Source organism: Pectinophora gossypiella, chromosome 10 (genome assembly GCF_024362695.1).
Source record: "Pectinophora gossypiella chromosome 10, ilPecGoss1.1, whole genome shotgun sequence".
Classification (NCBI taxonomy): Eukaryota; Metazoa; Arthropoda; class Insecta; order Lepidoptera; family Gelechiidae; genus Pectinophora; species Pectinophora gossypiella.
The window spans coordinates 14,524,671-14,540,586 of NC_065413.1; the positions used below are offsets into that span (position 1 = coordinate 14,524,671).

The window sequence follows — 15,916 nt, forward strand, 5'->3', positions numbered from 1 at the left end:
ATGCAGCGCTCAAAACCCTGCATTGTTAAAATTACATCAGTAGCTTCAGCCATCGATAATGTGGCAAAAAGCATAAAACTAACGGTGCTGTGGTCTGAAAGAGCCACCTAGATGTTTGACTTGTGATGCAAGAGAGCGCCCACAGCCGAAACACACATTACGACGGCCAAGTAATCTTTCTTGGCCATCAGATTGTAGGCTTTGCGCCAAGTCCCACCATGCTTGACAAATATAGTCAATACTGGTAACCTTAAAATGAAAAAATTACATCAAATCACATTTGCATTTTAATCTTCAGCCACCTCAACAATACTTATTACCTAACATGATATTAAGGTATAACCTTGTCTATTTAATTAATAGTTCTTTGCCTTAACTGTTAATGCTTTTTAATTAATGTATTATGTATAAGCCTGCCAGGGTTAGCTTCTTTAATGAGGTTCTTTTTTATTTATTTACAGACTGAGGTGCAAGCCATCTCCGAATTACTGACAGAGTTGTTTCATTGTCTAAATGTATAATCGATTCGATAATCGCACTAAATATAATTATCTTTTTCATATTTCTCTGCTTATAGATTGAGAATTGTTGATTTTTTGTATTTTTAAATAAAAAATATCACAATTTTTTTAGACCATATCCCAACTTATTACATTTTGGCCCACCGTTTTCCATCTCCTTTATTCACAATCAGTGAATGGACCGAAAAAGAAAAAATATTGATTTAAGGTCATAGCTCATTAGAGCCACCCGGCACCCACCCGGCACCGCCTCGTCGCACAGCGTCCACTCGTTATCGACAGGTGGTCCACGGGTGGACACCGTGTTATCACCAATAAGGTCTTCGCACATTATAACAACTCGACGCCAACGCGGCAGCAACTCTACTCACACTTTCGATGAGTAGTCAACTAGTTGATCCACCCAATGGTCACTAGTGGACAACGCGGTGTCAACGAGTTTCCAACAGACAACTCGCCTAACCTCAGTTTTCGGTTAAATTTTGTCCAAAGAAGTCGTGTTGCTTATGAAATGTCGAACTTTACATTCAGTGAACTGGCGATTATAGCTATTATACTTGATAATGAAAATGTACGAAACAGCAGGAAAAGAAGATATTGGGTACATGATATGTTGCGACAAAGGAAATCAGAAGGGGAATATTGGAATATCCGGAATCGTCTGCTAGATGACGAAGAAAAATTCTATATCTATTTCCGTATGCCGAGACACTTGTTTTATTATATACTTAATATTATTGAGGACGACATCTACAAAAGAAACACGCAATTTAGAGAAGCTGTATCACCGGAAGAAAAGCTGGCAGTGACATTAAGGTAAGCAATAAGAAACTTTTTTATAATTTATATGTATTTATATATCAAGTTAAAGGATAAATCAAAGCAAAGCAATTTTACTTTAGTTGTAAGAACCATCAACACTTGATTCTTCCATAGGCGTTGTATTTTGCTGTTGGGTGCTAGCGGTGCTACTACCGGTAGTACCTGCATTTAGGTTTTGAGTTGTGTAGCTACTACCGGTAGTACCTGCATTTAGGTTTCGAGTTGTGTAGCCAGAAGTTCCTGGTGCAAAAAAATCTTCATAGTAACAGTTTCGATTATTTTGCACTTCTTGTATTTCAGCTTCCGAAACTAAATTAAAAATTCTTGACTTTAAAAGTGCTTGATTATAGGTAGATATTTTTTTTACTGTGCTAGAAATACTTAAAAAAATTTTATCCATTTCGTCATTCTGCTTTCCATTTTCATCGTTTTTGTTTTTTAATAAATATTCCATTAACACCGCCGATGCACTTGATTCTTGCAATTTCTTTCGTTTTGTCGTTTTTGGAATGTCAGGAAACACTGATCTAGATGAATCGTACATAAACCCCGAAGATTCAGGACGCTCCGAGATAATTGACGAGTCTTGAGCTTCTTCATTATTAGTCACATTGGCAAGTATTTCCGCAGCAGATAAGCTATTTTCATCATCACCATCATCTGTGTTGTCCACTGACGTCACTGTAGACCGTTCTTTATAATGTGGTAATAAAAAAGACATTTCAGTTTCATATTGCCATTTTTTAATAGTATTAGCACTCTGACCACTTTTAGTTGCTTTCTTTTTAATGGCTCTTCTATGATATTCCCTTAAGTTTTGCCATATCTTACATTCTGACGCTGTAACAAAATAATATAAATATAAAGAAAAATTGGTTGTTTCAGGTACTTGATTAGTGGCTGTTCATTTAGGACTATGAGTTCAAGCTTTCGGTTAGGCGAAAGTACCATCCGGTCGATATTAAAAGATGTGTGCAATGCGATTATAAATACAATGAAGGGGAAGTTCATGCCCACACCTAATATCGAAGACTGGAAAAGAATCGCAGATGGTTTCAATAATAAGTTGAATTTTCCTAACTGTATAGGTGCCATCGACAGCAAACATGTAAACATAATTGCCCCTCCTAGCTAGTTCGATAGTTCCTCATTTACGAGCAACAATACTATCGATAGTATCACACTCATGCGATAGTATTGCCACGTTCCGAGCTATCGATAGTATCGATATTACAATCGATAGTCTTGCTATCGGTCGACTATCGATAGACTATCGAAAAACCATCGATAGTATCGATAGTTCCTCATTTACGAGCAACAATACTATCGATACTATCGATAGCATCGCACTCATGCGATAGTATTGCCACGTTCCGAGCTATCGATAGTATCGATATTACAATCGATAGTCTTGCTATCGGTCGACTATCGATAGACTATCGAAAAACCATCGATAGTCACCTATCGATCGGCAACACTAATTCAATTAATTCGATAGCATCGATACTATCGATAGGACTATCGATTGTATAGCGCATTTTCGATTAAAACTATCGATAGTAAAACTATCGATAGTTCGGCAACACTAGTTATAATATTATTGGCTTATTAAGAATATTAAACAAGTTTCTATACTAAGGTGGGATTTTATTACTGATTACCTATATTTAATAAACGTAAGGCACTTTATTATAACATACAGAAACCCAAACACATATTTATTGGTTCGATAGCTGAATTTCTGTAGATTATGGCAAAATCAATAACTCAATACCAACACTGAAAATGTCACAAATAGAAATTAATTATGTTAAAAATTCTTACCTGGTTGCGACAATACAATAGCGATTTCATTCCATGCCTTTTCCTTCTTATGTACGTCACTATATTTCGGATCACTAAGGTCGTATAGTAGCGGATATTTTCGCACTTCTATCAACTTTTCTTTCTGCATGATTTTCGAAAAATATCACCGTGTACCGCCAACGTTGACTCCATCCTTCGATTCTATAGTGAATGATGGCGGGCGGGGGGAAGGCACGGGGCGGACGGGTGGGTGGTTGCCCGTCCCGCGCTCACGCGTCAGTCGCAAACGCATAGTCGTTGCGTGGACAACGTGTGGTCGTTCCGTGGACGACGTATGGTCATTGCGTGACAAACGTGTCGGGGTTGACCTTTAGTGTACGATGCGTAGGCCTCTCGTTGTACACTACTTTATAATCATTTTTTGAAATTAAACCTTGAACATATGACACAGGGCTTAAATTTCAATGTCTAGCATAGAGTCGAGTCGCCGTTGAGTTGCTATAATGTGCGAAGACCTATAAACGTCGCGCGGTCAACCAATGGACCTCGCATCGTCAACCAGTGGATCCCGCGCTGGCCGCTGGTGGACGCCGCGTGGTCTACGACTGTCCAGGAATTTTCGTGTAGTCTGTTAACAATTGGCACTACGTCTACACGTGTGCTTCATAACGTCGAATTTTACAAACCGTGAATTGGTACTCATAGCTATAGCGCTTGATGCAGAAGAAAATGAAAGACACAAGAGAAAAAATAAAGCTTATTGGGTGCACGAGAAGTTTAAACAAAGAAAGAAAGAGGGCGAATATTGGACAGCTCGTAGGCATTTGCTAGCCGACGAGAAAAAAATTTTTTCGTACTATCATATGTCGCGTTTTATAACATCCTGTCTCATATTGAAGACTCTATAACAAAGCAAAACACAAGATTCAAAGAAGCGATCACACCCGAAGAGAAAATGGCTGTGACTTTAAAGTAAGTAAATTAAGTTATTACGTTATATTTTCTTTTTCATTTTTTAGCTCGTGGTATGATCCATGGGTAATCTAACTAAAAAATTGTAATTAAAAAAAATTTGAACCCGACTTCAAAACTTTTTAAATTACAATTTAGTTTTTGACCGGTATATACGTATGTATCTATGTATGTATAAGTAAAACAATGTAAAATCACATTAAGTCAACCTTTATTTTCGTAATTTTGACATAATTTTGTCACTAATTAAGTACTTACTAATCACATTTTTAAAAATTAGGTAAATCTTTTTCAGTATCAGTCAAGACTGGTGTGTTCACCTCTGTGGCAATCCTTTCTGTAGTTATAATTCTCATAATAGGTAAAAGTGGCCGTTTTTAGCAATTATGAGAATTGTAACTGTAATTGTAACTTTAGGGACTTACAGATTATTTTAAAAAATAACACATATACAAACACAGAATCTCTCGAGAGTACATTTTTAATTTTCTCTATAAATATTGAAATATGATTTTTTATTCATTGGTGGCGCTAGTTTCGTTCATGTAGACCCTTAGGCCCGTATTAATAGATCGATCTCAAACGTCATCTTAAGTGCGTCTCAGCTGAGATTGACTTGAGACGTGAGCAACGTCTTAAGTCTGTCACTAATTAATAAACATGACTTAAGCTCAACTCAGCTGAGATTGATCTCAAGTAGCAGTTGGAGACGAACTCATGTTTTTTTTTTAATTTCTTGGCTTAGTTACCAAACTTTCAAGTCCATTTCAATGAGTTGCGCGTGAATAGATGACTTTTTTGTTATTATTTTTAACCAACAAAACGCAGATGTAAGTTACCTACGGAAGCTAAACGCAACTGTCATTATTTGACAGGCCAGACCGATTTGTTTGAATATTTGAATTTTGTAAAATGGATAAGCGCCAGAAATTTACTTTTTCCACTGCCGAAAAACAATTATTATTATCAATATTAAAAAAACATAGCCATATAATAGAAAATAAGCAGACGGACGGGGCCACACTTCGTATAAAAAATGAGTCGTGGAACTCCGTAACCCGGGAATTCAATGCAAGCCCGCTTACTACGCAACACGTAAGTTCCCAATTTATTTTGGTCATGAACACAGCTATATGATCTAGTAAATGATTGCAATTGAAAGCTGTGAAAAACATCTAACAGTAGTATGCTTTATCAATTTTAAATATACAAGGAATTTTCAACATATGATAATTTATTATTAATACTTTTAGGTCAAGCATCAGCAACTCCGCAAGCTGTGGCAAAACCTCAAGCAGCGTCAAAGGGATGCCTTGACCAAAGAAAGGTATAATAATAAATAAACTTGTCCCTTTTTTCTATCTTTTAATTTAATAGAAAAATACATGTATTTTCTTTCTTCCAAAGGCAACATCGGTTCGCCACAGGAGGAGGTCCTGCCACAGAGGACGCTGACATCGACCCCGATATCAGCCAAATTACATCGGCATTAATTGTTGGTCTGGATGATGTAATCGACAGTGACACCCTAGAATTAGGTACAGTTTGCAATATTTATATTATATACTGTAATGTTGATTCTATTCTTTTGAAATAGTAGTGATATAATTAATATTTAAATAAATACAAACTTTATTCTTTGCAGAGTATTCAACACAGCTTGATTTAACGGACTCCGACCCAGACAAGACCCAGACCCAGACAACCAAAATCCGACCACCGACTCCACCGCATCCACCCCAGACACCGACTCCATCACAATCACTCCAGACACCAACACTACCAGAATCACTCCATATACCGACTCCATCACAATCACTCCAGACACCAACACTACCAGAATCACTCCATACACCGACTCCATCACAATCACTCCAGACACCAACACTACCAGAATCACTCCATACACAGACTCCATCACAATCACTCCAGACACCGACTCCACCACAAGTATCACAACCGCTCCAGGCTCCAAACAGATCTTCTGCTACCATTCGTGGATCAATAGACGTTCTGCGTATGGAGTTTGAAGACAGACGAAGACGGAGTAATGAGTTACATGAGATGCAGAAAGCACTGCTGGCGGAGCAAATTAGGGAAGCTCGAGCCAAAGCCGAGTTGGCTGAATTTATTTTAAAAAAACAGAAATCAGGTGACATTTGAGATCGAAAAAATTCAAAAATTCCTAGCTGTAAATAAGAAGCTGAAGTTGTTGATTTTTTTAATAATAAGTATTTTTCAATAATTTTCTTTTCAATGTATCATTTTTTCTTATTATTTTATGTATATTTGTACGCCTGCATGCAGGCCGAACACATCACAGCATTGTTATTTGAATTATTTTGCCACCTTTTTTGTATTCTGTGTTCTCGCAAATAAATTGATTTGATTTGAAGTTGTTGGGAGGAGGCCTGTGCCCAGCAGTGGGACGTATATAGGCTATTTATGTTAAGTATGTAAATAAGAATTAAAGTATACATTTCTCAATAAATATCTTTTATTTATAAGTCTACTATTATAATAATTACTAATATTATAATATTTTCTCTAAAAAATTATGTAAAATAATTTGCAATAATAGAATTCCTGAGAACGAAACCAGATTCTGTATTCTGTAATTCATTAATGGGGTCTGCATTTCCTTCCTCTAGTGTAGGTGTAGACTCGGTCTCTTCTATATCATCGTTCAAGTGAATAGAGAGGTTGTGGAGCACTGCACAAGCCACTATTATATTGCTCACTGTAGTCAGCTTGTTTCCCATGCCTCTTTGTAGACATGGGAATCGTCTTTTCCAGATCCCAAATGTTCTTTCTACAATATTACGAGTTTTAATTTGTGCTCTATTGTAGCGTACTGTTGGCGCATCTTCAGGAGCTGGTCTTACAGGGGTTAACATAAATGTTAATGAGGGATAGCCATTGTCACCCACTAGTCTGCCATTCAATAAGTTTTGCCTGTATTTTGTGTACACTGAAGACATTTGGAAAATCCTTGAATCATGCATGCTGCCAGCCCATCTAGCTACAATGTCCAAAAATTCCATTCTTGGGCCAACTACTGCCTGTAAATTAATGTTTTTTTAGTCATCAAGTTAGAATGCATAATAAACGTTCCACAAGTACTTACATACCTGAACATTAATAGAAAAGTAAGATTTTCTATTACGATACACCTCATGATGTTGGCATTTTGGAGTGGACACTATCTTTATATGGGTGCAATCGATAGCGCCATCTATTCCTGGTAGACCAGGCCAGCGCCCATGTCTCCCCATTTCTTGGAATAGTTCCCTGTTTGCCATAGCTTCAGCTCCTTGCGGAAACTTGACATATTGCCGGATGAGTTTGGCCAGGAGTTTTGATACTTTGGTTATTATATTTGACGCGGTTGATTGCGATATTAATAATAAATCGCCGCATACAGTCTGAAATAACAAATACTCGTAGTATACGGATTAGGTATATTTATTTCACATATTATTATAACATTGACATGATTACAAATTACTGACCTGAAATGAGGAAGTGGCGTAAAATCTTAAAGTTAGCAGGACAGCTATTTCGGGAGCAATCGGTAGGCCTCTATTATCTGGTTTTTGTAGATAGTTTTGTATGAGAGACACAATAAAGAACACAGATTCTTGTTGAAACCTGTATTTTTTCTTAAAATCACGGTCTTCGAATGGATTACTCGTATCTCTGATATACCGCTTAGGCAAACGATTCCGCGTAGGCCAAAATATATCGTCGTAATATTGGATATCAGCAATAACTTCGTTTATCGACATGCTCGACACACTGTTTTTTGCGTTGAAACTGCTACTCAAGTCGTGCTCGAGCCGCACTTGACTTTGACAGCTCAAAATACGCACTTGAGCTTCGTCTTGAGTGCCGAGTTTGGTTTATTAATATGAACGTTTTTGACAACTCTCAGCTGAGAGCGAGTGTGACATTAGTGAGTCAAGTCCAATTTATTAATAAGAACAGATACTTGAGATCAATCTTGAGTTGACACTCGGAACTTGAGATTGGTTTATTAATACGGGCCTTTAATGTAATTTACATTGTAGGTTACCTACATATCTTTTTTGTCCATTAGTAGCTTGCAATGTTACCAAATTAAAATTAGTCTGAATGAATATTATGCAAAACAAGGGACAACCGAATTAAGTACCAATCTGTTGTACTACCTTTTATTTAATATTTGTAATACATAAATAATACTTGTTAACGCTAATGTGTTGCTTATTTGTGTCCACGCTTCTTCCTTTTTTACATTGTCACTGTACTTCGAGTCACTTAGATCATATAATAAATTATATTTACGAACTTCTTCGATAAGTTTTTCTTTATTCATTTTGAAAGTAAAAACCAAACGTCCACCTCGTTCGAAAGAAAAGCTAGGAATGAAGGGAGGGAGGGAGCGGCGCATTGCCACCGTACCGTCCTCACGTGAACCACTCGCGGGCAGCGGGCAGCGCGCATTCAACGCAAGGCAAGCGTGCGAGCAGCATGTTTTCACCGAGTGGTCCACCCGCTGTCCGCACGTGGAGGGCATGCGACTGAGGCGATGCGGTGATGCTACGAAGTTGATGTAGTGAGCGTATACCCATACAAGTTCATATAAAGAATACTAACCGCACGAAGCGAGGCGGTGCGGAGTTGGTGTCGGGTGGCTCTAATGAGCTATGACCTTTAGTAATAGCAAATGATAAACTTACACGTGTCATCCACTGTGCAACGTAGTACTCATGAAAAGCGTGATGGAAGGGCAAGCCTTCCACCTGCGCGATGTGCGGCAATTCGGCAAGGCTAAGAGGCACTTGCGCCGCCGGGGCAGCAGCGCCAGCGCGTGGTAGAGCTGTACAAGCTGCCATTCCGGAGACTGGCGCTGACGCACCTGTAAGTAATCCTAAATGTTGTGCTTGTCTCATTAAAGCTTGCAAATAATGGAACAAGCAACCTTGTGTTTCAACACCAGTCACCGATGTAAGTGCAGACCGAAGTGCCTGCTCATAATCTGTGTAATAATAATTTGGTCTGGGCGTGGATTGCCAGCAGCCTGCCAAATTCTTTGAAAAACTGCTTCATACAGAACTCGCCGGCGATTCTGCATTAAAATTATAACGGGATGAAAAAAATGCCCGGCAATAACACCGTGCATAATCAGTAACTGGCAGACTGGCAAACCAGCCGGGACGGTCAAAAACGTTCCATCGACTATAAGCACGTCACTTTCGGCGATGCAACACTCAAAACCCTGCATCGTTAAAATAGCCATCGATAATGTGGCAAAAAGCATAAAACTAAGGGTGCTGTGGTCTGAAAGAGCCACCTCATACTCCTGCAGCGTGCGTGAGACGGCTGGCTGTGACAACCTGAAAGAAAGAAAACCGTGAAAGTTTTACTGCACGCAAGTGTATTCGGGAGTCTAGAGGGACGTAGACACAGTGCGAGGGGCGAGTTCGACTGATCTACCAATAGCCGATCGATGCGGGACTCACCCGCCCCTGCGCCCCGTACCGCACCACCAAAGAGATCTAAAATTCGGTTGTGCGCCGTCAAGGTCGTTTGACGGGACCGTATTTATAATTAAAAAAAATAGTAATAATTAATGCAGAGCAAATGAAAACACAAATAATTAGTATAATGATTATTGTTAGCGAATGTAGTATGTCATTGTTGGTACAATTGTTGGTAGTAGTTGGTGGACGGATTGAAAGAAACACAGGTTTTCACTTTCGCGCTAATATAAGCCGTCATAGAGATAAATATATTATCGTCTTGACGTCTTTTGTACTCACGTAGCAATTATGCTATTATATATTCGTATTCTAGCCATATATAATATTTTTTTGTAAGGTGCAGCGGGGCAATTTCAACCGGTAAGGCATCAAGTACAATTTTGAGTACCAAAAAATACTATGTAAAGTAACTAATAGTTAGATGAATAATAACTTAGATGAATATTTATCGCATTCATATTGTAGATAAGTTAACTAGGTTTCGATTTTGAGACTAACATCAAAAATACAGTTAATAAGTAGGCTAGACCGGGTACAATAGTACCATTTTTCGAAAATTGTTCACTATTGAGGAATCTAATGAAATATAACTTATTAGATAGATAGATAGATAAAAACATTTATTTGGTCTACAGACACACATGCATACAAAAAGAAAAAGATTAGATACAGACAGCCAATCAACAGAGACGAAGCTCTGTATTAAACACGCCAGGTATGTATGTGTGCTGTAGCAGCGCAAATCGGTCATAGCTCAGCGCAAGTTTTTGCTCTCACGAACAAAACGCTAATTTTCAGCTACAACACGGCTGGAGAAATCCGCGGGTACGGCAACCGAACCAACCGATGATGCTTGCCAATAAAATTCGATACTGAAAAAGTTATATAAAATAACAGTATACTGTACATAAATAAATAGTTGTATGATATGTAGATTTTTATTAAAACAATTTTACATAATTAGCACATGTTGTTAATGTAATTAGTATATATTATATTTATATATATATAACTATTATATATATTATATATTCAATCACCTGATTGTCCGAAAAAGTAAGATGATTCCGTGCTTCGGAGGGCACGTTAAGCCGTTGGTCCCGGCTATTAGCCGTAAAAAACACCTCCACCAACCCGCAGTGGAGCTATCACCAAGGAGCTGACCCAGGCTCTAACGGGGCACGGTGGGTTCTCCGAGTATTTGACTCGCTTCAAATGCAAGGACAACCCAGCGTGCGCCTGCGACCCTAGCGTGGCTGAAACTGTTCCCCACATCCTGCTGGACTGTTCAATACACTGCCAGGACAGATATAATCTGGAACAGCTCACCGGTTACAAAATGGAAGTAGGCAACTTAGAACACCTAATTAGTGATAAGAAATACTGTGAACCATTTGTCAATTATGTAATAAAAATTGTTAGAATAGTAAATAATAGAAATAGTTATGGTAAAAAATGACTTAATTGTATAATGATTATATACTTTAATAGTCATTTCATAAAATTAGACATAAGAAATTAGACCTAAGATTAGCATAAGAAGCAAATTGTTAGCATATTTTGTACCACTTGAAAATAATAATAATAAAGCTGTGTATAGTTGTTAAAATAAAGAAACCCCTGTGTACCGACTTCCTTCCTAATTATAATCGTAGAATGGGGCCATAGGAATGAAAAGAATGAAAGATGATGAATGAAAGTGCGAGAGGCATAAAAGCGAGAACTGGAATGGTAATAGAGGACAAGAATGAATGTGTGCCAGTGTAGGGCCCTATGTGGCAAATAGGTGTGCGTCAAGCTAGCGGCCTCAAAAAAAAATGGGCACGAAAAAATAATTTGACCATACCAAAAATTAGTACTCTTATTGAAAAAAATAGTACCTGTTGTAAAAAAATTAGTACCATCACGGTTCTAGATTTATAGCCATGTTTTATTGCACTTTCTAGCTTGACGGTGAGCGAAATTTGGCGAGAGTTAACGACAAGGTCTTTCGCTTTGATATAACCCTTTCAGCGCCAAGAGTTTTGATCATCAAAATCGTTCACCACACGCCACGTCATTAAACTTGGTTGATTTACTAGTGCTGGCAATATTGAATATCGATGTTTTAATTTGTAGTAAATAAATCATTACAAAAATATGTATATATAGTTATTTTTAAGTTTTATGGGTTTTATTTTATTTTTATATACTCCTTGAAACATTTTAAAATGTATTAAAATCTCAGTAGCCTATAAATACAGTGAACAATCACACAAGTAATTATGATATTAGTTGCATCACTACGTGTCTGATATATCAGACATTGGCGTTCACATAATACGAGTTTTTAGAGAGTCTTAGTGATGTAGCAACTTCCGGTCATAAACTTCAATACCTTACGAAAGAGTTACAAAATGCTACATCTCCTACGTGCCTACGTGACTATTTTGAATCATCTGGGAGTTGTCTGGAAGTGTAATTTTTCATTTTTGTTTTTCGTTTAATTGCCATGGCTAAAGGTAAGTTTTTCTTTGTAATTTGATGAGTTATGATTTTCAATCATTTTTGTAGTGAAAGAATGTAAAATAAAATCCCGTAACAGAAAAATATGTTTTCATGCAGCAATAAAATCACTTGCATTGATGACCTCGCTTAAACCACAATATACAGAGTATTCGATTGACTTAATATCTTAAATGGAATCTATAAATATACTAAGTAAATAATAATTTCTAAATTTATGTCCAATTTTCCAGATAACAAAAGAGTTAGGGAGGAGTTTTCAGACAGCGATCAAGATTCAACTCAAAAGGTTTACTTGAGATCTGCTTTACGAGAAAGGGTTAAAAAAAATGTAATAAAAATGCAGCCTGAGCTAGCAGAAGAGGCGCGAGCAGAAGAGAAGCAAGCAGAAGAGGAGCCACCCCAAAAAGCGACTGTGGAATTATGTATAGAATGTGCATCATTTAGTGCAACTGATAACAGAAACAAACATTTTTGTCGTTTGCTTAACGAGGAATTAAAATATATCCAACCTTGTATGCGATCACGTTGCTATGTCAAAATTTTAATTTTTTTTCGAACGCTTAATAATAAACATACTCATGACATACAAATATCCGGGACTGAAAATCAATAAATTAGTTTGATAAACGACAAAAGTCATCATAATAAGTAGCTGTGTAATAGCTGCTTTTGATTTTGCCTATTGATTTAAATGCTTATTTTTGTCATGTTTTTTAGCTTCAGCCTAATCATAAGGCGGTCATCACACTAAAACTATATTATAGGTAATTATATCGGTCATAGCTAAATAAAAAATATTATTAACCAAAATAACTTATTTTTATTTCTTCTGTAGCTTAGGTAAGAAGATTTACATCAAACAGAGTCTACAAGTAATAAATCAAACAGAGAATAAAACTACGTGGGTTTCGTGGAATTAGCCATTTAAATATTTTACACTCTACAGGAAGATATGACCCAATTCCTTATAAGCTTTAGAAATTCTTCGTTTCGTGATATACTCTACAACAGGGATCTAAACATAAATAAACGTTGCATTCTGGACAGTAATACCGAGTCTGGGATCTAATGTTGTTTCCTGTGCAAACTTTGCACCGTTGACATTTTTTATTCGGAATGAGTTTTGCCATATGCTTTACAGCCGCGGCTGTAAGTAAACGTAAAGGGTTACTATCCAGACTTTGTCTTTGTGAAGTAGTATGCGCTGTAATGCTCCATACATCAGCTTCCGGTTTATATTTGCTTATCAGTTGCCGTATCACATTCAACTGGAATTGCGCTAAATCAAGATTTTTCATGTTTGCAGCGTTGTAAATGAAAAAGGAATTTAATAAATGCATGTCAAAGATATGGAATGCCAGCTTTTTGTGCCATTTAACAGTCTTTTTCATGATCGTTAATGAGCTCATCATCATATCTGTTCTATCAACTGATCCCATATTTTTACTGTAATCGATGACACACTCGGGCTTCATTTTCGGTAGACCGGTAACGTAATCGATTTTTTCAGACGGCACAATTTTACTGTCGTGAATCGTACTTAACATTATGACATCTTTTTTGTCTTTCCATTTTAATGCCATAAGCGAGCTGCAGTAATAGGTATTAACTTCGCCTTTCTTAATTTTTTTAAATTTTGGCATACCACGCCGAGATACTTTAGCCGTGCCACATGCGTAAGTTTTCTTATTTTGTAAATACTTAAACAGTGAAGGACTACTGTACCAGTTATCAACATACAGGCACCTGTGACAACCAAAATAGTCTTCAAGGAGTTTAATTACGACAGACCCACTTTTGCCCAATTCCGGAATATCCGCAACATCAGTGGTAGCACCACAATATAAAATAAAGTCCACTATGTATCCCGTCTCAACATCACATAATACAAAAAGCTTCATCCCAAATCTATTTCGTTTTCTGGGCATATACCGCTTGAAAACAAGGCGCCCTTTAAAAGGGACGATGCTTTCATCGATGCACACATTCTTGTGAGGGTTCAATGATTCTTTGTATAATCTATGTGCATGCTGTATAAGAAATTCTATCTTAGTTAATCTTAAATTAGACGCTGATTCTGGTGCTTCCAGATCTTGGAAACAGAGCATACCTAAAATCATACAATATCTGTTGCGGGTCATTAACTTTCCAAATATAGGAGCACTTAATAGCATGTCCGTAGACCAATGTTCTTCGATACATAAAAAAATATATATGTCTTGTACTGTAACGTCACTCCATCGGTGTAATCTTGAGTATGTAGGGTGAAGTACCCAATCATCAGCACTTTAAGAGTTAGTCCTAACTTAAGCCTATTTTGTAGTGCCGTTTCTTTCAGCCTGCGGATCAGTTACAGGGGACCCGTTTTATAGCTTTTTTTGTGTAGTATTGGACTCAGCGCCATCTCGCCTTGTTCAATGTAAGGTCCGGGAGCATCGACTTGCTATCGTTTGGGCTCCGCAGTCGGCGACTTTCCACCAGTACCCGGAAGATGGCGTGTGCCGATATTATATAGAAGGCTATATCTTGGAGTCCCTTGTCAAGTAGCTGCTAAAGAATGTTAGTGTCGATATTTAATACACATCGGAAATTTTCGGTCAGTCTCCTGTCCTTGGACTTGTTAATAAGTTGCATTTTGGGTGTGCGACGGCGACGATTAAGGTTGTACTAGCTTTGTTCGTGACGTAGACGTTGAATTGGGCGATTTATATAGTCCTGCGCCTAGTGCGCCTGCGAGCTGCCGCATTCCCCAGACAGCGCTCCGCCGAGCGGGTGTGTCCACACCTTCGATTTTTGAGTGTGAATTTCGGGTGAGAATTTGTCTTTATAATGCGTTATAGCATTTTAATCGTAATTATCATTGTCGATATATGTTGTCATTGTTTTTTTAGGCGGTTTATAAGCGTGTGACCGGTGGCCCGTAACTCCGTCGCACGCGCCGCCAAATCTTCATAATTTTTTATTCTGGTAAGTTATAAATTTCTGTCATCTGTCGTGACTCGTGAGTGTTAGTGTTTGCGGTCAGGATTCTAATATGCGATTTGTTCTGAATAGGTATGGTTTTTGGTGTCCGTGGCGTGGACACGTTGCTCCGCCATTTTGTCCCAGCGTCGTGGCATCGACGTCATCGTACGTTGGCCGCATTTGTGGCTTCTCGACCTCCGACAGGTGAGTCTTCATATGATTTTGGGGAGTTAGTTAGGTTGTGCCTCCGCCCCTAGAGGTTTGATTTACCCCTGTGCGTTTTGTCCGCAGGAGGTGTTCTATGACGGCTGTTCTATGACGGGTGTTCAATGACGGCTGTTTTATACGGGCTGTACGAGTGTTTAGTACGGCGTGTCAAGTACGGGTGTTTTGTACAGCTGTTCTGTACAGCTTATTGGTAGCTGCTCCTTGTCGGCTCAGTTGCCTTCCTGCCGCCGCTGTCAAACGGGCTAGGGAGGTTTTTATAATACCTTTCTTATTTTTTTTTAATGCTTAACGAATGACCAGTGGCCTTGAATACCTGGAATGTACCCTTAGGATTTAAAAGTTCCAAATACCTATTTATACTTTTGTGTTACTTTCTTTGGTTTTATTAGTAATAAATAAATTCGAGTAAACCCATTTTCTTACATTTTATTTCATCCATTCTTCTTCTTCATCTTCTTCTTTAAATTCGTAAAACATTACAATTTATCATTGTGAAAAATAGTTCTTTACCCGTTAAGGCGAATTTTCTAGTTCTAATATTTAATAAGACGATATTAAAAGAAAAACATG

General features: G+C 37.8%; 3 protein-coding genes across 5 annotated transcripts; 1 reads left to right on the forward strand and 2 right to left on the reverse strand.

Moving 5' to 3' along the window:
- Positions 1-1,419: 1,419 nt before the first annotated feature.
- Positions 1,420-3,297, reverse strand: LOC126370426 (uncharacterized). Its single transcript, XM_050015263.1, has 2 exons — positions 3,168-3,297; positions 1,420-2,183 (listed from the first exon to the last, which is right to left on the reverse strand). The coding sequence occupies exons 1-2, from the start codon at positions 3,295-3,297 to the stop codon at positions 1,420-1,422; spliced, it is 894 nt and encodes a 297-aa protein (XP_049871220.1).
- A 691-nt stretch (positions 3,298-3,988) lies between these two features.
- LOC126369994 (myb-related transcription factor, partner of profilin-like) lies at positions 3,989-6,612 on the forward strand. Of its 2 annotated transcripts, XM_050014614.1 has the most exons (5): positions 3,989-4,121; positions 4,417-5,216; positions 5,375-5,448; positions 5,529-5,659; positions 5,767-6,612. In XM_050014614.1, exons 2-5 carry the CDS (start codon positions 5,034-5,036, stop codon positions 6,282-6,284), a joined length of 906 nt encoding a protein of 301 aa, XP_049870571.1. In that variant the 5' UTR covers positions 3,989-4,121; positions 4,417-5,033; the 3' UTR covers positions 6,285-6,612. The 2 variants fall into 2 exon arrangements, with proteins under 2 accessions (XP_049870571.1, XP_049870572.1); XM_050014615.1 differs by lacking the exon at positions 3,989-4,121 and having other exon boundaries at positions 4,146-5,216.
- On the reverse strand, positions 6,367-9,055 carry LOC126369982 (putative nuclease HARBI1). Of its 2 annotated transcripts, none has more exons than XM_050014596.1 (3): positions 8,843-9,055; positions 7,253-7,546; positions 6,367-7,183 (listed from the first exon to the last, which is right to left on the reverse strand). In XM_050014596.1, the coding sequence occupies exons 1-3, from the start codon at positions 9,053-9,055 to the stop codon at positions 6,677-6,679; spliced, it is 1,014 nt and encodes a 337-aa protein (XP_049870553.1). In that variant the 3' UTR covers positions 6,367-6,676. The 2 variants fall into 2 exon arrangements, with proteins under 2 accessions (XP_049870553.1, XP_049870552.1); XM_050014595.1 differs by lacking the exon at positions 8,843-9,055 and adding an exon at positions 7,634-7,909.
- Between the last annotated feature and the right edge of the window lie 6,861 nt (positions 9,056-15,916).